Source organism: Crinia signifera, chromosome 9 (genome assembly GCF_055691185.1).
Source record: "Crinia signifera chromosome 9, ASM5569118v1, whole genome shotgun sequence".
In the NCBI taxonomy this organism is placed as follows: domain Eukaryota; kingdom Metazoa; phylum Chordata; class Amphibia; order Anura; family Myobatrachidae; genus Crinia; species Crinia signifera.
This window is the reverse complement of record NC_139225.1, coordinates 22,384,224-22,410,056: the sequence shown is the minus strand read 5'-3', so window position 1 is coordinate 22,410,056 and position 25,833 is coordinate 22,384,224. Positions and strand designations below refer to the sequence as shown.

General features: G+C 46.1%; 1 protein-coding gene across 4 annotated transcripts in view; it reads right to left on the bottom strand.

Annotated features, from left to right (window-relative positions):
- GARNL3 (GTPase activating Rap/RanGAP domain like 3) overlaps nucleotides 1–25,833 on the bottom strand; it is a 203,782-nt gene that overhangs the window by 41,785 nt on the left and 136,164 nt on the right. For all 4 annotated transcript variants that reach the window (XM_083158543.1, XM_083158544.1, XM_083158542.1 and 1 more), the window contains 14 exons: nucleotides 21,454–21,553; nucleotides 18,947–19,065; nucleotides 18,182–18,246; nucleotides 17,026–17,089; nucleotides 16,809–16,835; nucleotides 15,671–15,746; nucleotides 14,306–14,404; nucleotides 12,966–13,069; nucleotides 10,646–10,754; nucleotides 9,913–9,958; nucleotides 8,450–8,556; nucleotides 5,778–5,893; nucleotides 2,607–2,711; nucleotides 2,375–2,449 (listed from right to left, as the gene is read on the bottom strand). In XM_083158543.1, the coding sequence (XP_083014669.1) occupies nucleotides 2,375–2,449; nucleotides 2,607–2,711; nucleotides 5,778–5,893; nucleotides 8,450–8,556; nucleotides 9,913–9,958; nucleotides 10,646–10,754; nucleotides 12,966–13,069; nucleotides 14,306–14,404; nucleotides 15,671–15,746; nucleotides 16,809–16,835; nucleotides 17,026–17,089; nucleotides 18,182–18,246; nucleotides 18,947–19,065; nucleotides 21,454–21,553 (1,212 nt within the window). The remainder of the gene's footprint in view (nucleotides 1–2,374; nucleotides 2,450–2,606; nucleotides 2,712–5,777; nucleotides 5,894–8,449; nucleotides 8,557–9,912; nucleotides 9,959–10,645; nucleotides 10,755–12,965; nucleotides 13,070–14,305; nucleotides 14,405–15,670; nucleotides 15,747–16,808; nucleotides 16,836–17,025; nucleotides 17,090–18,181; nucleotides 18,247–18,946; nucleotides 19,066–21,453; nucleotides 21,554–25,833) is intronic.

Sequence of the window (25,833 nt, the reverse complement as noted above, 5' to 3'; positions counted from 1 at the left end):
GGAACCCTGATGTGCACTAACACATGATATAGCTACAGCCTCCTACACCTGGCCTGGAATCCTGATGTGCACTAACACGTGATATAGCTACAACCTGCTGCACCTGGCCCAGAACCCTGATGTGCACTAATACATGATATAACTAAAGCCTCCTCGACCTGGCCTGGAACCGTGCTGTGCACTAACACATGATATAGCTACAACCTGCTGCACCTGGCCTGGAACCCTGCTGTGCAATAACACATGATATAGCTACAACCTGCTTCACCTGCCCGTAAAACCTGATGTGCACTAACATATGATATAGCTACAGCCTCCTCCACCTGGCCCAGAACCCTGATGTGCACTAACACATAATATAGCTACAGCCTCCACCACCTGGCCTGGAACCCTGCTGTGCAATAACACATGATATAGCTACAACCTGCTTCACCTGCCGTAAAACCTGATGTGCACTAACATATGATATAGCTACAGCCTCCTCCACTTGGCCTGGAACCCTGCTGTGCACTAACATATGATATAGCTACAGCCTCCTCCACCTGGCCCAGAACCCTGATGTGCACTAACACATGATATAGCTACAGCCTCCACCACCTGGCCCAGAACCCTGATGTGCACTAACACATGATATAGCTACAGCCTCCACCACCTGGCCTGGAACCCTGATGTGCAATTACACATAATATAGCTACAGCCTCCTCCACCTGGCCTGGAACCCTGATGTGCACTAACACATGATATAGCTACAGCCTCCTTCACCTGGCCTGGAACCCTGATGTGCACTAACACATGATATAGCTACAACCTGCTGCACCTGGCCTGGAATCCTGCTGTGCACTAACACATGATATAGCTACAGCCTCCTCCACCTGGCCTGGAACCCTGCTGTGCAATTACACATCATATAGCTACAACATGCTGCACCTGCCTGGAACCCTGCTGTGCACTAACACATGATATAGCTACAGCCTCCTCCACCTGGCCTGGAACCGTGCTGTGCACTAACACATGATATAGCTACAACCTGCTGCACATGGCCTGGAACCCTGATGTGCACTAACACATGATATAGCTACAACCTGCTGCACCTGGCCTGGAATCCTGCTATGCACTAACACATGATATAGCTACAGCCTCCTCCACCTGGCCTGGAACCCTGCTGTGCAATTACACATCATAAAGCTACAACATGCTGCACCTGCCTGGAACCCTGCTGTGCACTAACACATGATATAGTTACAGCCTCCTCCACTTGGCCTGGAACCCTGCTGTGCACTAACATATGATATAGCTACAGCCTCCTCCACCTGGCCCAGAACCCTGATGTGCACTAACACATGATATAGCTACAGCCTCCACCACCTGGCCCAGAACCCTGATGTGCACTAACACATGATATAGCTACAGCCTCCACCACCTGGCCTGGAACCCTGATGTGCAATTACACATAATATAGCTACAGCCTCCTCCACCTGGCCTGGAACCCTGATGTGCACGAACACATGATATAGCTACAGCCTCCTCCACCTGGCCTGGAACCCTGATGTGCACTAACACATGATATAGCTACAACCTGCTGCACCTGGCCTGGAATCCTGCTGTGCACTAACACATGATATAGCTACAGCCTCCTCCACCTGGCCTGGAACCCTGCTGTGCAATTACACATCATATAGCTACAACATGCTTGGAACCCGGTTCCAGGTCATATAGCTACAACCTGCCTGGAACCCTGCTGTGCACTAACACATGATATAGCTACAGCCTCCTCCACCTGGCCTGGAACCCTGCTGTGCAATAACACATGATATAGCTACAACCTGCTTCACCTGCCCGTAGAACCTGATGTGCACTAACACATGATATAGTTACAGCCTCCTCCACTTGGCCTGGAACCCTGCTGTGCACTAAAATATGATATAGCTACAGCCTCCTCCACCTGGCCCGGAACCCTGATGTGCACCAACACATAATATAGCTACAGTCTCCTCCACCTGGCCTGGAACCCTGATGTGCACTAACACATAATATAGCTACAGCCTCCTCCACCTGGCCTGGAACCCTGATGTGCACTAACACATGATATAGCTACAGCCTCCTCCACCTGGCCTGGAACCCTGATGTGCACTAACACATGATATAGCTACAGCCTCCTCCACCTGGCCCGGAACCCTGATGTGCACTAACACATGATATAGCTACAGCCTCCTCCACCTGGCCTGGAACTCTGATGAGCAATAATACATGATATAGCTACAGCCCCTTGCAGCTGACCGGAACCCTAAAACAAGATGTGGCTGCAGACCCTTGTGGTGTACTACGGACAAGCTATACACAGTCTCACCATCTACAATTAAGATTCACCACTAACCTCTTTCCTGCACAGCCCAGTCGTTGCCAGACTTGTAGGAGCGTCTCCCCGTACAATTGTTTTCAACTTGAGGGCCTAAAACAAAACATGATCAGAAAGAGACACAAGGTGGTAATACAGCTACTATTAGTGGTACACAGGTCACCTGATCCCAGACACGGCTGGACAGGTATATCACCCCACCCCCATAACAGGACTCTAGTGGTTCTCCCAAGATAGGTGTGATACAGACCTGGCCAATCCGGACGAACTCTGCCTGCCGAGCTTCTTCTTTCTTCCTGGCAGATTTAGGCGACTCCGGCAGGACGTCGCTGAATGACCTTCTGTTTAGCATGTTCTAGAAATATCATTACAAATGCAATTTTAGCACCATGCCCTTTATAAAATTACCACCTGTTCCAGATCTATGCAACACATCTAATGCCAATATCTGACTTTGTCAGGTGTTCCATATCTAATGCCCCATGGTGCAACCTGTTTCACATGTACAGCAAGAATGTGGGGCTAATGCCCTATTATACCAAGTAAACTTCTACTGTTTGCCACCTATTCCACATCTAAAGCTCTAGGTAAAATACCCTATTGTGCTACATGTTCCAAATATAATGCCCCATGATATCAAACCTGTTCACATCACATCTAGTTACCCAATGTAGCACCTGTTATATATGTTAGGTGCAGGGTTGGGGAACCTGAGCACCAGGGGTAGAGAACCTGAAGACCATGGGTGGAGAACCTGAGGACAAGGGATGGGAAACCTGAGGGCGCGGGTTGGGAAACCTGAGGGCGCGGGTTGGGAAACCTGAGGGCGCGGGTTGGGAAACCTGGGGGCGCGGGTTGGGAAACCTGGGGGCGCGGGTTGGGAAACCTGGGGGCGCGGGTTGGGAAACCAGAGGGCGCGGGTTGGGAAACCAGAGGGCGCGGGTTGGGAAACTAGAGGGCGCGGGTTGGGAAACCAGAGGGCGCGGGTTGGGAAACCAGAGGGCGCGGGTTGGGAAACCTGAGGACACAGGTTGGAGACTATATAAGACAGACCTGTGGGTCACAATTAGGGGACAAGAGGACTAGAGTTGAGGGACCTGTGGACCATTGTTAGGGGGCCAGAGGACAGGATGTAGTAAGCTTCCCAATGTTGAGGGATGGGGGACCAGGATTGAGGGACCTATTTACTGAAGTAGGAAAACCTTTGACACTTGAGATTAGTCCTCAACTGTACTTGTTTAAAAGCTGTAGAGCAGACCCTAGACCATAGGTTTCCAAACTGAGCCATTACAGGGAACTAATTATATAACCTGTGCTCAAGCACAACATTTCCCTGTCTGTTCGGTATCTATGTAGTACCGCCAGTATATGTAGGAGGGGAGGGGGGGGGGGGGGTCTGTCCTAGATTCTGGCAATGTGTTATCGCTTTGTGCAACGATCCCCGTCTGGCGGGGGCGGTAATTACCAGGAAGATCTCTGCAAATCGCTACTAATGCCGGGCCACCAGGCAAAACGGATGATGTCTATTTCTGGATAATGATTATGGCTATAGCCAGCAGAGCCAGGCCCAGCAATGACAGCGGCGTTTCATCACACAGGCCCCATTAATGTCATACACTCTGCCTGATGTATGGGGCTGCTGGGAACATTCGGTAAACGTTTAAAGGGACACTTGTCTGCTTTATCAGTTGGAAATTGTATACAAGTAACTCTGTGTGAATAACAGTATTCTTTCTATCTATCTATCTATCTATCTATCTATCTATCTATCTATCTATATCTCGTTTTGTGTCCGGCACTCCCCGCTTACTGGCAGTACTAATGGCACGGGTGCCTTCCCTTGTGGCAATGCAGCCACCAATGCAACCTCCAAATCTCAGGCGTCACTCCGGGGCTTGTGTATCAAACAAAAGTGAAGTTTATTTTCTTCTAAACGGTCTACGCCGTTTCGGGTATTAACCCTTCGTCAGGACCAAAAGACAATCAAAAGTGCAACAACGCCTGTCCTGCCTGTGGACGCTAGGATGACACGCCTGTCCTGCCTGTGGACGCTAGGGTAACACTCCTGTCCTGATGTGGACGCTAGGATGACACGCCTGTCCTGCCTGTGGATGCTAGGGTGACACGCCTGTCCTGCCTGTGGATGCTAGGGTGACACGCCTGTCCTGCCTGTGGATGCTAGGATGACATGCCTGTCCTGCCTGTGGACGCTAGGGTGACACGCCTGTCCTGCCTGTGGACGCTAGGGTGACACGCCTGTCCTGCCTGTGGACGCCAGGGTGACACGCCTGTCCTGTCTGTGGACGCTAGGGTGACACGCCTGTCCTGCCTGTGGACGCTAGGATGACACGCCTGTCCTGCCTGTGGATGCTAGGATGACACGCCTGTCCTGCCTGTGGACGCTAGGATGACACGCCTGTCCTGCCTGTGGATGCTAGGGTGACACGCCTGTCCTGCCTGTGGACGCTAGGGTGACACGCCTGTCCTGCCTGTGGATGCTAGGGTGACACGCCTGTCCTGCCTGTGGACGCTAGGGTGACACGCCTGTCCTGCCTGTGGATGCTAGGGTGACATGCCTGTCCTGCCTGTGGACGCTAGGGTGACACGCCTGCCCTGCCTGTGGACGCTAGGGTGACACGCCTGTCCTGCCTGTGGATGCTAGGGTGACACGCCTGTCCTGCCTGTGGACGCTAGGGTGACACGCCTGTCCTGCCTGTGGATGCTAGGGTGACATGCCTGTCCTGCCTGTGGACGCTAGGGTGACACGCCTGCCCTGCCTGTGGACGCTAGGATGACACGGCTGTCCTGCCTGTGGATGCTAGGATGACATGCCTGTCCTGCCTGTGGATGTTAGAGTGACACGCCTGTCCTGCCTGTGGATGCTAGAGTGACACGTCTGTCCTGCCTGTGGACGCTAGGGCGACACGCCTGTCCTGCCTGTGGAAGCTAGGGTGACACGCCTGTCCTGCCTGTGGATGATAGGGTGACACGCCTGTCCGGCCTGTGGACGCTAGGGCGACACGCCTGTCCTGCCTGTGGACGCTAGGGCGACACGCCTGTCCTGCCTGTGGAAGCTAGGGTGACACGCCTGTCCTGCCTGTGGATGATAGGGTGACACGCCTGTTCTGCCTGTGGATGCTAGGGGGTCACAGCCGTCCTGCCTGTGGATATGTAGAGAAGAATACATTATACAGAATTGGTGGAGAGTAAGCCAGTGTTCTGCCTGCGATGGAATAGCAGACGGGGCGTACGGAGGACAATGATAACTACGGCATGAATAGAACGCCCTGGTACATTGGCTGGATGACAAGCCTCAGCAGATGTTCCGTACATAAATATCATCTGACAGATTGCAGTGTTGGCGACACTCAGGCGGAATATTTCACAACAGCGACGGGAAACAACCATTACTCAGGATTACCTTATGTAAATCAGGCATGAGATCCTGGTATAGGGAACGGATCAGCATGTCCAGCGTGCGCTGCCTCTTCTGCGCAAAGGTCTGCGTTTCCAGAGTCGCTTTCTCGCCATTTATTACTGCGTCATGAAGGAAATGACAAAAGATTATTGTTATGTGGCCCCTCGCACACACACAATGTATACGTTATAATGCGATCACACCACCAGGAGTAATGGACACTGACGAGCGGAACCTCAGCATGGATGCCGCCTCAGTTATGGCCGCACTGTAACCCCTGTGCTGAGCCTGCTTTGCCACCTGTCAGTCAGCCACATTCCAAGATTAATACAGTATCAGGCATTTCTTTTTTCGGTGCGGATACCCACACAAATTATACCTTGTAGAGTGATAAACTACCAGCCAATCAGCTCCCAACTGTCATGTTACAGGCTGTGTTTGAAAATCATCTATCATCCGGAGGAAGGCACCTCGGCGCAATGCCCCAGTAACGAGAGTGCCAGTCAATTGGAAGTATGTATATAAATTGTATTTGTATTCTTACTACGAATGAATACGACTGCATATGTCGTATGCAAAGTCGTGTTCCGGAGGGGAATTTACAAAGCAGTCAAATACGACTGCTTTGTAACCCTCCGATGTCGTATTAATTTGTATTAACGGACGTATATACAGCCACTAATACGAATTCCTATAGGCAGTCTGCACGGATCAGTCAGTTATTTTTTTTTTTTTTTTTATTTATTTATTTCTCTATTTTTTACACTAAAGCCAAATACGACAGGAAAATAAAGTGTATTTTCCTGCTGTATATTTGCGGCCATTTTACCCAATTAGCGGCCGTATTTTTAATACGGCCGCTTAGTAAATCAGGAACCACCATTCTTTTGAATGGTGATTTCTGTCGTATTCTATCGATGGTGTATTCATTCTTATTTGTAAATACAAATACAAATGTCCCATCAATATGAATACGAAAATTCGTATTTTTGGCATAGTAAATGCCAAAAATACGTATACGCCCCAAAAAATCTTATTTTCGTATGAAAATACGATTTTTTTTCCACAAATTTTTGTTAGTAAATTTCCCCCATAATCTCTTATATATTTAGCCAGATCTGTCACTCATCCTCATCCACAAGAGTGATTGCGTTATACACAAACCACAAGAGTGATTGCCCAGCGTTATACACAAACCCGCCCCCCCTAGGGAAAAGACCAGCGTTATACACACCACCACCCCCTTTGAAAACTCGCTGGAGCGGAGGGTCTGCCGACACCGCTGATCCAGCGGGGGGGGGGGGGGCGTAGCCCCTTATGATGGTGTGAAGAGCGCCCGGAGGGCGCGAAGAATCATCTAGTATATATATATATATATATATATATAATTTGCTGGAAAACTTTAACCCAAGTGTGCCAAGTGAATTTGCCAAAACTACTGTAGGCGTAAAAATTGGCAAGCAGACATTTTTATTCATCATAATGACCTGTAATGTAAAGGGCCCCATACATCAGCAATTAATTGTGACAATACTCCGTTCTGGAGATGATTGTCACAATTAATCTTTAATGTGTGGGCTCCCCCTTTTGGCGATCCCGAGCAAAAATTGATCGGGATGGCCAATCGATTGCTGAATCAGATTTAATAATCTGGTATTATCTGCGGTTGTTTTTTATATGTGTGGGCATTCCTGTTTTCTATTTATGGGCCTCATACATCAGCAATCACAATTAATGGTTTTCCAGATCCAGTGATTTTTCCCCCAGATAAATTGTTTCTCCAATCTATTTGACTTGCCCACACACTACAGATTTATTTCAGTGATCGGCAGATTTTTCCCATCTAAAGATTGCATCTTCATATCTAGAAAGTGTCCATACATCGCCTCAATCTATTGTCATTTTAGATGTTACTACTTTTCATCATTTAAATAGAAGAAGACGAGACTGGAACGCCCACACATATAAAAAACAACCGCAGATAATACCAGATTATTAAACATGTATAAAAATCTGATTCAGCAATCGATTGGCGATCCCAATCAATTTTTGATCGGGATCGCCAAAAGGGGGAGCCCACACATTAAAGATTAATTGTGACAATCATCTCCAGAACGGAGGATTGTCACAATTAATTGCTGATGTATGGGGCCCATTACCTACCTACATAGGAAATATAAACTTATTTTACACAACATTTTTATTTTAACTTATATAACAAATGTGAATGACACTGGTATTTTTTTCGCAGATACTGTGAACATCTCACACAGAGATGCTGGCACTCAAAGGGTTAATTGACAAAACCAAGAATCCAAAACATCTGGCCATCAGATCCCCCCCCCCCCCCTCGCCCATATCCAGAAAACATTACAAAAAAAGGAAGGATGCAGACTGTAAGAGCAGCCTCCCCTCTATCACACACCTTTGTGTACCCTTCCCATACTACTGCAAGTCCCAGCACTGGTGCAGAGATACTTGTCAGGATTACAGGTAGAGGTACACTTCAGTAGTGACACAGAGATTTCCACCAATCCCCTTGCAGAAGACAGCTTAGACCTCAGAGAATGGACAGGACACTTTGCATCTATAACTGTGAAATCTAATGAGCTACTGTTGGATATGCACTTATTATTGATAACATTTATTAGGAAAGTTTAAGGTAATAAACTTACGTTTTACTAGAAGAAAATCCCTGAATTCTTGATGATCAGTAAAGACAGGTGGGGACGGAAGAGGGGGACCAAACAGGGGAACGCTTTCTTCCGAAAATATTTTTAGCCTGTACGTTAGAGGGAAAACAAAAGCAATGGAGATTATTAGTATGTAGCTGAGTCATCGATGGGTGAAATACCAGCTGACAGAACCTCTGCAACCAAACGCCCATGGACAATATACCGACATATACACAACACTGACCATCACAATACAGACCGGAAAAAACACAGACCAAATACCACAATGCCGACAGAGAAAATAATGACACAAATAGAGTTTTTCGTGATTTTTTTTCTCAAAGTCCGACTTGTTCCTACTTCACCATCCCAGTGGGCATAGATGGAGAATATAATACAGTGCCAAGCGCAGCGAGTCATGCGGTACACAAATATGGTGTCTGTGTCAACATTATAACCGTCGGTATTTTAACATGTTCACCATTATGACAGTCGGTATTATGTATGTGTCAGGATTTTGACGATAGTTATTCACATCATGGGAACGATTCAGAACTGTTTGTGTTCAGTCTGTCTCCGATGGGGGGGGCACATGAGTGTCTATGTGCGTCTTGCGAGTCCACCAAACCCCGCCTTTCGAATGGTCGGCTGCCACCACTACCCTTTCGCAAGCACGATTCGCTTGCACGACAGGCGAAAGCATTCGCATGCCGGGGGGGAATGCCCACATCTTTCGATGATCACCGACAATCAAAAGATGTGGTGTGTGCACGCATATGTAAGGTTGCTCTGCGCAAACTTACATAGGCGTGTACGTGCAGGGGGAAGTGGGCGGGCAGCTGTCATCCGGTGATGTCAGCGGCCCGCCCCCCGCCTGTCCGTCATGCCTGCATTAGCATGAGAAGGCCCAGCATTCTCATGGGAACGCCTATAAAATGCTGGGGGTTCCCATATGCTAATGGAGATGCCGGCGCCCCATGCCACTCTCCGCCCCCCGCCCGCTGTCCTGGGTGCATGCACCCAGCGTTCCGACAAATGCGCGTGCACAGTAACACAACATCGGTCCCTGTGCAAACGGCCGCTGCGATCGAACCTGAATAAGGTCCTCACAGTAATTCACATGATTATAATTGTGCATGCAGGTATTGGGAAACACCGGTCCATTGGGCCTGATTCAGGTGTGAGCACAAATCAACGCTGGGGGAGCCATCTTTCATAAAGAGATGACTATCGGCAGCTTCTCAGACCCATCGGGAACATCGGTCACACATCGAGAACATTGGATATCTGAGAAACCATCACAAATGAGACGCAGGGGATAAAAGCACTCTGATGACGATCGCTAGCTGTCAATCAATCTGCGCAGATCGGAAACCATCGGCCAGTTGCAACCGAATTGAAACTGCGTTGTCACTGAATGTGGCCCTATGCAAGGCAAATAATAACATCAGAGTCAATCTCACCTGTAACTGTCGTTTTGCTTGTTGTATCTCACTAAGGCAAAAATATCTGCAGGCTTTAATTAAGGAAACACCATGAAACTAGCTGAAAGCATTTACTGGTCATAGACCCTTTGAGTGCTGGGGGGGAAATTGGCAAAATAGGTGTGAGAATCGCCAAGCAAACCTTTTCATTCAACATAATGACCTGTAATGATGACCTGATATAGGAAATAGAATCTTATTTTACACCAAAAAATATATATTTTTTTTTTATTTGAATTCATATAACAAATGTCAGCGACGCTGGTATTTTTAGCGGATATTTCGAATATCTCCCACATAGATTTTGGCACTCATAGGGTTAAAAATGTAAGAAACTTTGGGGAATGAGCAGAAATAGCGCAGAAGAACCACCGGCACAGCCGAATTGCCCATTCCACAGTTACAGAACCTGGGGGGCAGATATACCAAGCCTTGGAGAGTGATAAAGTACCAACCAATCAAGCACGCTCCTAACTGCCATTGTAGAAGTTTAACAAATGACAGGGGCCGGTTGGTTTGTAGTTTATATCTCTCCACTTTAGCTCTCTCCAAGATTTTACATGCATGTCCCCGGATGATTAGCCCATCCACGTCACAATGCAAGTTTCTAAATGACATTATCTAATGCCCATTAAACCAAATTGGTTTTGAGAGATTTTGCTCCCTCTAAATAGTCTTTTCCAAAGTCACTTAACCAACCGGAAAGGGATACGGGTGAAGTGAGATCGGATCATGGAGGGTTTGAAAGACGGAGAAAATTCCTCTCCTTCCTGAAAGACGATGGTCACAATGTCATTCCCAATGTGACGTTTTCTTTCTACCTGGAAAACACAGACAATACCTTTAGTGGACTCTTCCGTGGGTCTGACATATCAGCGGGTGGGCACAGAGATGGCCGATACCGGGACACTGTCGTAGTCCTGTTTCCTCCCCCTTCCAGAAGTGATATCTCTAATCAGAGACCCGGCCCTGACCAGTTTAGTGCTTTTACTCCCATTTACATGAATATTCCATGAACTGATGTCTAGATGTCTTACTGGTGTCTGGAGAGGTCACATGGTCTGCTGGTAGCTCCTCCTTCTTCGTCTCCTTACTGCTGCTGGGGGTGGACAAACAAGCCGCCGGCAGACCCAGTGACCACATCTGCTAGGAGCTTATTGGCTGATACTTTATCTTCATTCGCTGTATTCCTCTCCAAGGCTTAGTACATACACCCCTTCTTGAATTACGGTACTAGTTATTATTAACGACCGATCACTGCGGTTGGTAGGAATTATTACTACTCGGGTTACCATAATGCTAAGGTTCTTATTTATGACTATGGGGGAGATTTGTCAAAGTTTTGGAGATAAAGTGAAGAGAGCGAGAGAAAGTACCAACCAGCCAGCGGCTTTCCTTTTTTCAAAACGGCCTGCAACATGGCAGTTGGGAGCCGAATGCTAATTTATCTCTCTCCAAGCGTTGATAAATCTTCCTCTATAATTGTTCTAGAACATTGAATAAAATCTCGTCTGGTATTAATCCCGGCGGCTGTCGGCGGACGCTGAGAACTGTAGTTGCTCATCCCAGACGCAGCCTGTCTCCCGGCATTAGATGTAATGATATTAGATGCAGAAGGTCAGACACAACACCCAGTAATCCGATCTTATCAAATAACCCTCCCCAGAGTCTCATTTCTTCTTATTGATTAGCCGAACAGAGAGAAGACCTTGGACCTGGATGAAAACTTCATTTCCTTTCATGCGGGAATTGTACAATATGAGATCCCCAGCGCTCACATTATACTGACCCCCGGAAAAGAGCACAGTGTTCTAACAATTGACATCCTCAGGTATCACTGTATAGGGCCCTAGTTGTCATGAACACCAACTCTACAAATCCTCATTGTGTATACGGAATAAATATATATATATATCTCCACAATAGTATTATAAGGCGCCCAGAATAACAATTAACAATTAATGGGTATTCCCGTCTTTCCTTATTTCATAAATTCATACATATACACATTTCCTTTTATATATCAAACCTTTATTAAAACAGTTTTTAAAACAAACTTCCCATGTGAATTTCTTGTCAAAGAAGCAGTATTCTTTAAATTAATGATGACGTAAACACGGCGCGTTTCGTCTCATTACGAGACTTCCTCAGGGGTATGAATTTATTATACAGATCTACAAAAAGTAGAAAATAATAGTAAATGTCAGATAGAGCAAAGATTAGTAGACTATTAGGGTGAGATTTAATAGGATGAGAGATTCAGAAAGTGAGAGATTTGGTAAGAAATCTCCAGTTTTTTTAAAGCCGCAATCATTTACACTGCAAAATTAAACTGGTTTTGCAGTGTAAATGATTGCCACTTTAAAAAAAACCTGGAGATTTCTTACCAAATCTCTCACTTTCTGAATCTCTCATCCTATTAAATCTCACTCTCTGTCTTTCCTCTATCTGACATGTACTATTATGTTCTACTTTTTGTAGATCTGTATAATAAATTCATACCCCTGATGAAGTCTCGTAATGAGACGAAACGCGTCGGGTTTACGTCATCAATAATCTAAAGAATACTGCTTCTTTGACAAGAATTTCACATGGAAAGTTTGTTTTAAAAACTGTTTTAATAAATGTTTTATATATAAAAGGAAATATATATGTATGAATTTATAAAATAAGGAAAGACGGAAATCACCATTAATTGTTAATTGTTATTCTGGGCGCCTTATAATACTATTGTGGAGAGATTTTGATTGAGGAAGCCTCACTAGTAGGGGGCTAAGTATTATTGGCGACCACTCTTTGTACAACAACTATTAGCGCAATTTTGGGGATTGTGTGTTTTATATATATATATATCTATATATGGCAGTTGGTGGCAGTGGGTGCGGCTGCCCTATTTGAGTTCTGAACTGGGCTGCAGCCCCCCTGGTGCCTCCCCTGCATATGTACGTACAATGAGATGGCGAGCAGTCACTGGCGCATGGCCTCTTGCAAAGGGCAGAGGTCACCGAGCCCTGCGCAGGTAATAAACATACCTGCTGTTTGTTCTCTTTAGAGTACGGTAGCATGGTGGAGACGTGGAACATGATCTCGTGCCCTTGGTAAACAGTGTAGACGGAATGTATTCCCGTTGTGTCATCTGCAAAGAAACCGCAGGAAATTAAATCTGTCCCAGCTTCGTGAATGTGTGATCACAGTATTCACGCCTAACCAAGGTGCCATTAACACTCTGGCCACCAGGAGGCTCCACTATAAATGCAGTCAGTTATCACTCTGTAGGCTGGCTCCATGTATAGCCATGATCACCTCTCCTCCCAAGCAAAATGTCAACACGGTAATAGTCGTCACATGAATGGGTCAACATGAGTCCCTATAAAAATATTATATATTTTTTAACTTTTTGATAACATCCACGTGGACTGGGAATTTGTAAGCCCGTAGAACAATCTAGGGCAGGGTTGCCTACTTTTAAAGTCTCCTCTCCAGGAAAATCCAGCAGCACTTTGGGGGATGGGGCCTGATGTAGACGTCATCAAGCCCCGCTCCCATTACTACCTATCCCGCAATTTGCAGGTCTTCAAGGAGGGGGCGGGACAAAATGACACGATTTCCATCTTTAGCCCCGCCCCTGAAAAGCCACAAATCGCAGAAAATGACCGCTGCTGCAGGGGGGAGATGCGGCAGGCCATCCGGAAGGTTTGCCCACCTTGCCGGAGGGCCTGGTTGGGGGACCCGTTTTTCGGAAGGGTAGGCAACCCTGATCTAGGGTCACATAATAAAAATATACAAATTGTGAGCCTGATTCAACATAGCTGTCAAAAAAGAGTCCGGGGACCGATGGTTTGGCTCTGCGCATGCGTACATGCCTTTGGCTACTGTAAAAGGTATTCGCACAGAGTGGGGTGGAAAGGAGGCGTACAGGGGCCTGGTGCATGGGGACACCCAGCGTTTCCTGGCGTGCCCACAAAAACGGTGGGTACGCCTAGAAAACCAATGGGCATCCCCATGCGAATGAGGGCATGCCAAAGCCTGCATGGGGCGGGCGTCTGATGTCACATGATGTCCATGGTCGGCGACCATCGAATGGGGGGTTAATTCTAGCACCCTGCATCTTTGAGAACCTGTGCAGTTCTTCTAACCTGCCTAGCACAGGTCTGGTCTGCATAACAGTGCTTAAATACAGACCACACTGTGCTGCAAGCACCACAGCAGAGAGCGATACCCAGACAGGGAAGGTGCAGGGTGCTAGAATGAACACTACATAACAGCCTAGGACTAAATCCTGATTTGATCCACCTGCAGTTGTACGTTCTGCGCAGCCTTAGACCGCCCCAGACATAGATCCCTGTATCCGGTACAGTAAGAGGGTTCTTACTTTTGGTATCTAGTCCTCCCCTGTAGCCGATCCAGCTCCTCAGCGTGATGGTGTCACCGAGCAAGTTCAATAATTTTTGGAAACTTTCACTTCCGGCTTCTGGAATAAAAAGGAGAAATGATGATGGTCAAACACAGACGAAACAACCAACATATGTCTGACCCACAGAACTATTACATCTCTTGGGCGTATTATGGAAGGGTCACAAGCACGTCCATGATCTACAGCCACAGAGACCAAATTTAGAGAAATTGGAGAAAATCAACCACTGAGCAGCCCCTACTGCAACCAGTCAGGTCCAACGTCCCTACAATGTGGACCCTCAGTTGTAATTTCTGCAGCATGACTTTATATGGCTCCCATCGCATATTTTTAAATTTAAAACCTGGCGAGCGCTCTCACATCACACATGCGCCAGTTTGGGATGCGGCGCCATGACGTTGATGACGTTGTGACGTCATGGCGCCGCATCCCTGCCTCCGGCGTCCCAAACGGGTGCATACGCAGTGAGAGCGCTCGCCAGATTTTAACTTTCCCCACAGACTGATGCCGGGCACAGTTGGGAGCGGGCGAGCAGGACGGGGGAGCCGGCGGCAGAGCTCCGGCGTCAGGTGACATGTCGGCGCCCGGAGCTGGTGCTCCGCCCTAGCTACGCTTCTGGAAGTGACAATAGGTTTTGCCAGATTTCTCCAGCTATAGTGGTTGTGACAATTCCATTTCTGCTGCTAACCGAAAACATATTAACCGTTATATCGAGAAAAAAAATGAATAGTCAAAAGTCTTTAAATATATATATATATATGTGTGTATTTAATCAATAGTTTTTTATTGAAAAACAGGTAATATGGTATACATCTCTTTTTATCTATTTTTAAACTATTTGATAATTTTTTTTATAATACTACTACTAATTTTTTCTTATTATCTTATAAATAACAAAAGTAATAATAAGTAGTAGCAGTCGTAACAGTTGTAGTACTAGTTTTGTTGTTGTTGTTATTATTATTAAAGAATAAAAATAAAATTGTTATAATAATATTTTTGAAAATAATAATAGCAATAATAATTTTTAGAATCTTTTTTAAATTAATAATAATAATGATGATGATTATTAATATTATTATTAATTAATGGAACTAAAACCCTAGTCTGCATGTACATATCCCCCGGGATTGCCCAGCTAGGCAGCAACCTAATTGCTACTGCTCCACGCCGCTCATATACTATTAATAAATGTGTTCCGATTACAGATTACTCATGACTGGGAGGCGATAGGAAATCATCATTAGCGTTATAAACAGGATGGTCAGACGATCCACAATACACAGATGGGACCGTAAGGACAATCCTCTGGTTGTCACTCACCGTTACTGAACATTTCGTCATCTGTCAGCTGACCATCTTTGGCATAAAGAACTCCAAACTTAAAATTCACTGAGCCCTAAAAGAAGAGACAGACCAGAGACATATAACACTGCAATAAAACAGTATTTAAGCCCTAACCCTACTCTGACATGTACTACCGACGTTCACAATGTCGACATAACGATCATGTCAACATTACAACTTTGTCGGCAGTGTGAATGTCTACACAATGCCTACATACCCCCTATTACATGATGCCAGTGGCTGGTTACCATTAAATCCGTAGGAGTACATTTGCTAAAACTTTCCATAGCATCCAATTAGATGGCAGCTTTTATTTTTCTATTGCAATCTAGAAAATGTTAAGACAAAATCTGATTGGTTGCTAGTGGTAACACCAGCACTTGCCTATTTTAGACGCTTTAGTAAATCTAGGCCGAAGCCTCCATCTCAGGCCTTATTTTCTTTGTAAAGATCGTTTCAAAACATACCAGGTTAAGTTGCCACGGTTACCGTTCACATGAACGATGATGGGGAGGAGCCAAAGAAAATGGCTGCTCCCAGTGGAGTCATGAGAAATGTGATGATAATTAGCGCTGGTTACATGCCATTTTGTAGATTTATATCAGACATTAAAAACAACACAAAATAAAAAAAGACGAAAAGCGAAAAGACAGAAATGTCTAATACAAGCGTGGAATTGGAGGTGGAACCCCACATTCGCCTTGGTCTCTGGACACATTCCCGTCTTTTGGGCAGACTGGGAGGCTCTCTGCATACCCTCCAACATGACCCATTCCATTAGGTACAAAATGCTCTGTTCCTGGACTTCCCTGCCAGTGGCAGTTACAGAGGTTGGACTCCAGCACACTCCAATATTCATAGAGGGGGGTCATATCAACTGCTAGTGAGTCCGGGACAGTGATGTTTGAGGTGGCACTAGGTGTGGCTCCCCTATTTGAATATTGGACTGTGCTGCAGCCCCAACTCTGCAACTGCCACTGGCAGGGAAGTCCAGGAACAGAGCATTTTGTACCTAATGGAATGGGTCATGTTGGAGGGTATGTCTCTGTATTGCACACAAAGCTAGAAATGTACTTATTGGAGAAGGGAATATAAAATGGTCAATTTTACTCACCTCCTGTTCCTCTAACACCAGCAGGTCCTATAGTTGGAAAAAGGGAAGCGGAGAGTCACTGAGAGCGACGATGTAGTGGCGCAAACTCATATAAACCCTTATAATTACTCAGCAAACTCTGAAATATTAGTACATCTCCCTACAAGTCACGTGTGTGTTCTCTACAATAGCGTAAGGCTAATGTGTAAAAGTTGCTGCGACCTACAGCCGGTCTCACCTTCTGAATCTCCGGGTTGAGGATCTCCCTGGGGCTCTTCTCAAATCTATCGAGGTTCATGGCACTGAAAAAAAAAATGAAGGTGTTATCCCTTTCCAGCAGCAGCAGATTTCCAGCTGCGGACTCAGGCGTCCAATGACATGTTATAGCCCGGATACAATACTTCTACAGAGATAATACCTGATGATTTCACTGCACCCACCAAAATGGAACATAAAATCATACGTAGAGCTGTTGATGAACTACACATCCCAGCATGCCTTGCCTTAGGTTTTCTATTTGGCCATGCTGAAACTGCAAGGCATGCTAGGATGTGTAGTTCATCAAGGGTGGAGGGACACAGTGTACACACCTGGCCTAGCTCTACATGTTTCCCACAATGGGGCAATAATCTGATATAACTGGGTCTATCCTTTCTATATATATATATAAAAGGCTAACTACGCCTCACCACTATGAGGTGAAGTACCACCACTGACAACTAGAGGCCATTACACAGAACAAATTACTTCTTTGTGTGCTAAAAAATATGTCATAACAGAAAGTGAAAACAATGTTTGCAGGGACACTGCTCTGTTTTAAACTTGATGGATAAGGAGAGAGGGAGCTGTGAAGACAGAGATTGGAGGTAGGAGCAGGTAGGGACTGGGGGTGAGGTGGAGAGTTTGTGGGCTAAAAACTGTCACAGCTCACAGTGAAAGTAAAAACTGTCACAACTTAAAGTGAAAGTACATTGCAGAAGCCGTCAATTTGACTGGCTTTTAACTAGTATATATACTTAAATAAAGAAAACATTCAACCCTTCACACTAATATGTATTAATCATAACAATTTCAACCTTGCACCCCTAAGAATTTTGTTTGTTATGATGATGACTTATTGCCCACAACCCCGAATGGTGCGGATGATTCACTACACCAGGCACACTTTATGGTGGGCCGAATTCACTGAAAAGTGCTCGCTCCTCCATAGTGGTGCGAGCAATTTTTAGCGAATTCGGCCCTGTGAAGGGTGCGAGTTAGGGAGCCATTTTCAGTGTTAAAATGGCACCCGAACGGCAACTAGCACCCTTCAGGGTGTCTAAGTCTAAGATTGAAGACTTATATTTTGTTCCATCAGTTAACTTATATAATAGCGAACACATTACATTATGTACCTTAATATAGATTTCACTGATAAAGTTTTTGTGGGACAGTATGAAAGGCAGATTTTCTGTGTACCCTGGGAAAACAAAGAATCATGTTAAAAAAAAAACAACGTCCCGTTTTCAAACAGTCGCAGTGCTATCTGCCCCAGCCTAATGTGAGCTCAGCTCTTCTACCTCTCTGCATACTGTGATACTATATTCAGACATATCATCACCAGCGGGTGGGTGCTGGGCCACGTTCCCTGGGTGCTGGAATTGAGGGGGGGGGTCCGAGATGGACGGGCAAGAAGGAAAAGGTAATAGTCACCGCCCCCACCCCAGGGTGACAAATATCTTTGTTTCGGCCCTGACGATACAATGGGGAATGTCTATCAAAGCTTGGGAGAAATAAAGTAGGGAGAAATAAAGTATTAACCAATCAGCATCTTTCTGCTATGTTAAAGGCTGTGTTTAAAAAATGACAGGAGCTGATTGGTCGATACTTTATCTCTCGCCAAACTTTGATAAATCTCACCCTATGTCGGTATAAAGCACTTTAATCGTCCCCACTTCTAGTGCCCAGTGGAGGCTCTAGGATCCAGGCAGTGATACCACTAGTTCCTACTGAATTGGCAGTTACAATGACTATTGATTGGGCCCACCCAAAATGGCTGCCTCCGCTGTGTAGGACACAAAGTTCCATATCTAACGCTGGATTCAGCAACATTTATACATGACAGGCTTCCAGGCAATAAGTTATCAGTAGCGACCGAACCCTGCCGCTGTGACACATACGGTTTTCCGCCATAGGATTGATCTGTACTGCGGTACGCGCTGATTGTTCTGGTCGGAGAGGACGACGGACAGGAAAAATGGGTTCCTCTCTGCATCGGTTCCTACGTAGTTCTGATGAACTGTTAAAAAAACAGAAATAGTCGATTATTTTAGAAGGAACTGGGTTCAGTACAGATGGATGACAATAGTACTTGGTATATAAAAAAAAATCAATTAAACGCCAGCTGTCCCTGATACCATGATAAACTGTATTAATAAAGGAATTAACACGGGAAGATGAAATATGAGGCGGGACATTAGGTAGGCTTAGTTGCCATTAATTATGTTGGAGATTAATTAGAGGGTTATTGTTGGTTGCAGATAATCTGGTGATATCCTATCAACATGGAATGCGGATGATAGATCTACACTGTGGGCCTGATTCAGATTCAATTGGGGGGGGGGGGTGTCACGTGCTTTACTAACATATCCTTAATTTACTCCACATGGACGATTGGAAAAAGTAACATGTATCGACTAATGTGTAGCAGTAACAAGTAACATGTGTAGCATGTTGACCTTCTATCTGGGCAACCTTACCCACACTTGACATTTGTCGACAACATAATTGATCATGTTGGTATGTTCTTAATGTCGACCTGCAACATTGGCCAAATGCTGGCAGAATGCTTGTCGGCATTATGAACCTATTAGCGTTAGGGTTTGATGCAGATAGGGTTAAACAGCATTGTCGACATACTCACTGTCAACACGCCACATTTCAACTTTAGACCCCCATCCCCATTCATGCTTAATATCGACATTTTGATGGTCTATTTCGCATACACACACCTGTCGACATGAAATGGTCAATGAAAAAAAAAGTTGCCGCAAGTTTTTTTTGTTACTTTAGATGTCTTCTGCGTCCCCTCGCGGGGCTCGCTGCTCTCGCCACACTATCTAAAGTCAACTCCACACCGACGTGGATAGTGGGGGTATGAAAAGGTCGGAGGACTGCGCTCGCCACGCTTCGGGTTGGCGTTGATAGTGGGTGTCGCGTTGACAATGGGGGGGGGGGGCATTTAACATTGGGGTGCTTGTACAATTAAAAATCGCATGCCATCGATATTTAATTGTACATTCGGGCTTTTTCACGTGGAAATCGCATTGCATACCATCGCATGCCCTATTTAGTGGTATGCGATGCAATGGGCACCGTGATAATACACAAGTACCATAATTTATTCATTGCACTCTTAGCCCCGGGGAATCGCATCGCATTGCACCTGTACAATGCCATTAGGTATACAATAATGACATACAATGAGGTTTTAGGCCCCCCCACTAACCCCGCGAGGGGAGGCGGAACGTGTCCTCCGACCTTTTCATACCCCTACTATCCACGTCGGCGTGGAGTTGATCTTATATAGTGTGACGAGCGCAGCGAGCCCCACGAGGGGCCGCGGATTACTTTACATGTATTCCGCGTCCACTCGCCACGCTGCGCTAGCCACATTATTTAAAATCAACTTCATGCCGACGTGGATAGTAGGGGTATGAAAAGGTCGGAAGACGCGTTCCACCGCCGCTCGCCACGCTTTGGGGTGGCGTGGATAGTAGGGGGGGGGGGTGCCTAAAACCTCATTGTATGTCATTAACGTATACCTAATGGCATTGTACACCCTATACAATATAAATAAAAGAGCACTGAATACATTACATAGGAAAATCGCATCGCATCGGCACTTACAATGGCCCATGAGATGCGATGCGATTTTCCTACGCAGAATAGCCCACTAAGCAAATAGCTTAGTGGGCGCCGTGATTATACACAAGTACCGTAGCTTCATTGGCCATCTTGGTACAAGGAATGAAGCATCCCTTCAGGAGTAGCAACATGGAATCTGTGCAATAGCGCCCTCCACTGTCAACACATAATTACGGATAGAGGACAGCACGGGCTGCAAAGTGCTTAGGGTGCAGGTGGTAGCTGTGGGGTCTATTTTCTAAGCCTTGGAGAGAGATAGAGTGGACAGAGATAAAGTAACAATCAGCCCCTAACTGTCACACCACGGGCGGTTTGGAAAATGACAGTTGGGGGCTTGTTCGGTTGGTACTATCTCTCTCCAGGCTTAGTACATATGCCCCAGTGGATTGTCCCTTATGTTTTAGGCAATTAAATATCTTTCAGTATAAAGATTGCAAAATGCAAACAAAACCAAGTCAAGAGAACGCTCGGCGCAATTTCTGAATGGTTATTTCTCTCTGCCGGTTACATATACAGTAACTATGGTGCTAGGGTTGGAAATGTTTGCAGCATATGTTTTAGGCAAAATTACTATCTGTCCTGGACTATCATACCTGGGGTATGACAGACGCTGGCTGCAATGAAGGTGAGGTTACACATCTTCCCCATGGCTACATGAGGTGTACAGCACCCTACAGTATATTCTTTAAAAAGCATGTTTCACTGGGTCTGCGCAGGGGGTGAGGGGGTTAATGGGTGAGAGGGGATGTACAGTAGTCACCTTTTCCCAGGAAATACTTGAAGTACCATCGTGTGTGATACTCGGGGTTCTCCAGATGGACGTCCGTTCTCCTCCACACTCCTGGCGTGTAGTCATTACTCTGTAACACACAGATACAGGCGTGAGGGTTAGAGGGTGAAGCCACTGTGTACAATCATCGCCCTAGCTGGCACCTGCTCACCCACATTCTCTGTATTAGACCACGCTTCATCCACATTCTCTGTATACGATGACGTCATTCAATGCTATACTACACAGAGGGGGTCATTCTGGTTCATCCTCAATGTTGTGAATTCGTAATGGTGAGCGATGTTGATAGACTTCTGTAGTCGCAGGCCCGTTTGCACCGAGCAGTGCAGGCAGGGGGGCGTGTGGCCGCGGGCTGCAGTCGTGCCCATGGGAACGCCCAGCGTTTCATATGCGTCCCCATGAAAACGATAGGCGGCGACCATTAAATGGTTTTCCACAAGCTGCAAATGGATGTTTATGCAAAACATCCACATGCACGCGGGTGAAATCTGCGTGCGGCCAGCGAGCAGGCGGGTGGCGTTAAGATGACCCGCAAAGCTGTAGAATAACCTCCAGAGTACAAAGTGATAATTGATCCCATGAGGTCCTCCAGGTGAAGGAATGGCCAGCAATGGATTCCTCCATGGTTAAAGTAACATCTGACTTGCGTTCTATACACTTCCATGTGTTATTATACAGTTATTGGAACCCCGCGGCCGCGCTATTCTCAGTGTTCTGCACATTTACTTCCCATCCGCTCTGCAGCGTAATCTCAGATATTTAATAATTCCCTCGATTTTTTTTTCTTACAGAGATTCAGCTGTTTTCATTTTAAAAGACCGGCGCTTGTCCCCTCTCCCTGACCACGGCGACGGCAGGAAATTACTGTGCAGATAATCCCTTATTACAAAGACCTTGTCCTGGCGGTCGCTGCTGCAGTGGTCGGACACACAACTTTGCAGATTAACCACCCATGCCGAATTAGGCCCTGAGACCAGCCACACGCGCAGTCGCCCGGTCCCATGGGCGCATCCCCCGGCCCGCCGCCTCTCGCCCGCACTGTTGTGTGCAAGCACCCGGCGAATACACTATTCCCCGTGGCCGCTCGCACACAGCGGCTGCACAAGCGCATAAATGACTGTATGCAGTCGCGGAAAATCAGTCCCCTGTGCGAACGCGCGGGGGACCGATTAAATCAGAATAACCCCCAGTTGAGGGATAGAGGCACTAAAACTTGGAGAAATAAAGTACCAGCCATTCGGCTCCTAACTGCCACACGACAGGCTATGTTTGAAAATGACAGTTTGGGGCTAGTTTGTTGTTACTTTATCTTCATCCATATATCTCTCTTTATAGCTTAGTACATAGACCCTTTAATACCATTTTCAATGTAGATATAAAGTTTACTCTGTACCGCTTTAATAAAAAGAACTATTTGAATAATCACCTTTAAAAAAAAAAAACTAAAAATACCTCAAAACATTAAGAGAACAGAAAACGGTGACAGCGATAACGGGTATGATTTTGGTACGGGCAACGCCACGGTGCTTATTACACAGGCTGCCATGTGAATGTCTTAACAACAACACAACTTGCACCATTAATAACCAACGTGTGAACTTTCCAGCTTTTCATTTTGACAAGGAGACAGATTGAACAGCAATTCTTGTAGTGTAAAAAGCAAACGGATGCAGCATGGATCGTGTTTCGCATGATTGCAAGTCTGTATTTCAAAGTACACAGATGGCAGTGCAGTGTTCAAACGTCTATTTATTAAATGCCTGGGTCCAAGAACGCCATCTCCATTGCCAGAGACGGATGAACCAATTCTTCAGAATCAAAGCGAAAGATGAGAAGCTGGGCCTGTATGAGAGGTCTTGTAACTTCTGTAGCTCAGTGTCGCGGTTCTCACCATGACGCCGAGTTACTGACATGGCTCTGCGTGATCCAGCGACTCAGAATGCATTCTCCCCCTTCCCCAGGCTCCTTATACAACACAATGGGATTATCAGGAAAGGACTCAAGTTCCTTTGTGGCGATCAAACATCTGCTCTCGTTACTGGGAGATTATATAAATGAGGTAGCGCTAGATCTCCTCTTGACCTGGATAGCATTGAGAAGAAATAGGAACGCGTGAAAAAGAACTTTGTCGCTGTGACACCACAGAAGGATTCGGCTGACGGTTCTATCACAGTAACAGCAAGGAAACAGCACCAAGCCTTCTCAGTCTATACCAACATATAGGTGCGAATATGGGATGCAGTCAAAATCCCGACAGGGTCAAAATCCTGAATGGGTCATAATACCGACAAGGACAAAATCCCGACATATAGAATGTACAGGTGAAACAGTCAACATGACTATCCGTCGACAGGTCGACATGGGTTTTTTCACTGTTTTTTTGACCCGACATGTGTCGACAGGCGGTATTTCATGCCCTACCATCCACTAGGACGTGGTGGGAGAACAAAATAGTGTGCCGAGCGCAGCGAGGCACCGTGCCCGAAGCATTGCGAGCGAAGTGTGCGATGCGAGGGGTTGCGGTTCACTTCCACCTGTGTCCATGTCGACTGTGTCGACTTTTGGGTCAAAAATCAGTGAAAAACCCCATGTCGACCTCGCGACCTGACGACGGAAAGTCATGTTTCTGATTGTATGCCTTACCTTAAGGCATACAATCAGATGTGATTCGTCATCTATTAATCCCACTTCTATTATCTGTTCCCATGCGTGAGTACGACCATATTTGCTTCTATGGTGAGCAGAGGCGTAACTGTGGGAGGCAATGGAGTCATCTGCCTCCGGGCTCCTGCTCCCAAGCGGGCACCTCTCCTCCCCTGCCAGTTTGAATCTGTTAATTGAAAGCCATTGATATCGCTTCTGTGGCTGACTCCCCCTCCTAGCAGGACTATAGATGCCACACTTTCTTTATTCTAAACATAATATCCATAACATACACACATATATACAGTACGTATATTTATATAAGTTGGTGGGGAGGAGGGGGGGGGGCACCAATATTTATCTTGCCTCGGGGCAGTTGGGACGTACAAACACCACTGATGGTGAGGAGAGGTAACACTACAACCACACGATAACTATAGATACTTATGATATCATGGGACGTGACAGCATGATAAATGCAGACCAAGGATCTGATTCAGCGTTTCCTACAGGATGATGGATGGATTGCGGCAGCAGCTCCGGTGGTACAGATTATCTCTTGTTAAACCTATATGTGAAGAGCAGGGTGCCGTGGGGAAATCCGGGAGCAGACACATCAAACACATGGAAAAGCGTTCAGTCGGGAGATAGTCTCTGCGCTCGCTGATCTCCGAGAATCTCACTCAAAGAATTAAATACATTTAACGTACAGTCATCTGCTATTAGCAACACTGTGAGAAGACAAATTGGAAGACTTATCTCAGTAGAGGTAACTTCTAAATGGAGAACATAAATGTATTGATTTAAAGGAACAACCACCAACATGTCCTGACCACTGGCCATGACCATAATACATCTATTACACCCTACCCAGACACAGGACACTACACCCAAACATGTCCTGACCACTGGCCACAATACATCTATTACACCCTATACAGACATAGGACACTACACCCCAACATGTCCTGACCGCTGCCCATAATACATCTATTACACCCTACCCAGACACAGGACACTACACCCCAACATGTCCTGACCACTGACCATAATACATCTATTACACCCTATACAGACATAGGACACTACACCCCAACATGTCCTGACCGCTGGAAATAATACATCTATTACACCCTACCCAGACACAGGACACTACACCCCAACATGTCCTGACCACTGGCCATAATACATCTATTACACCCTACCCAGACACAGGACACTACACCCCAACATGTCCTGACCGCTGGCCATAATACATCTATTACACCCTATACAGACATAGGACACTGCACCCCAACATGTCCTGACCTCTGGCCATAACACATCTATTAAACCCTATACAGACATAGGACACTACACCCCCAACATATCCTGACCGCTGGCCATTATACATCTATTACATCCTATACACACATAGGACACTACACCCCAACATGTCCTGACCGCTGGCCATAATACATCTATTACACCTATACAGACATAGGACACTACACCCCCAACATGTCCTGACCGCTGGACATAATACATCTATTACACCTATACAGACATAGGACACTACACCCCCAACATGTCCTGACCGCTGGCCATAATACATCTATTACACCTATACAGACATAGGACACTACACCCCCAACATGTCCTGACCGCTGGACATAATACATCTATTACACCCTATACTGATATAGGACACTACACCCCAACATGTCC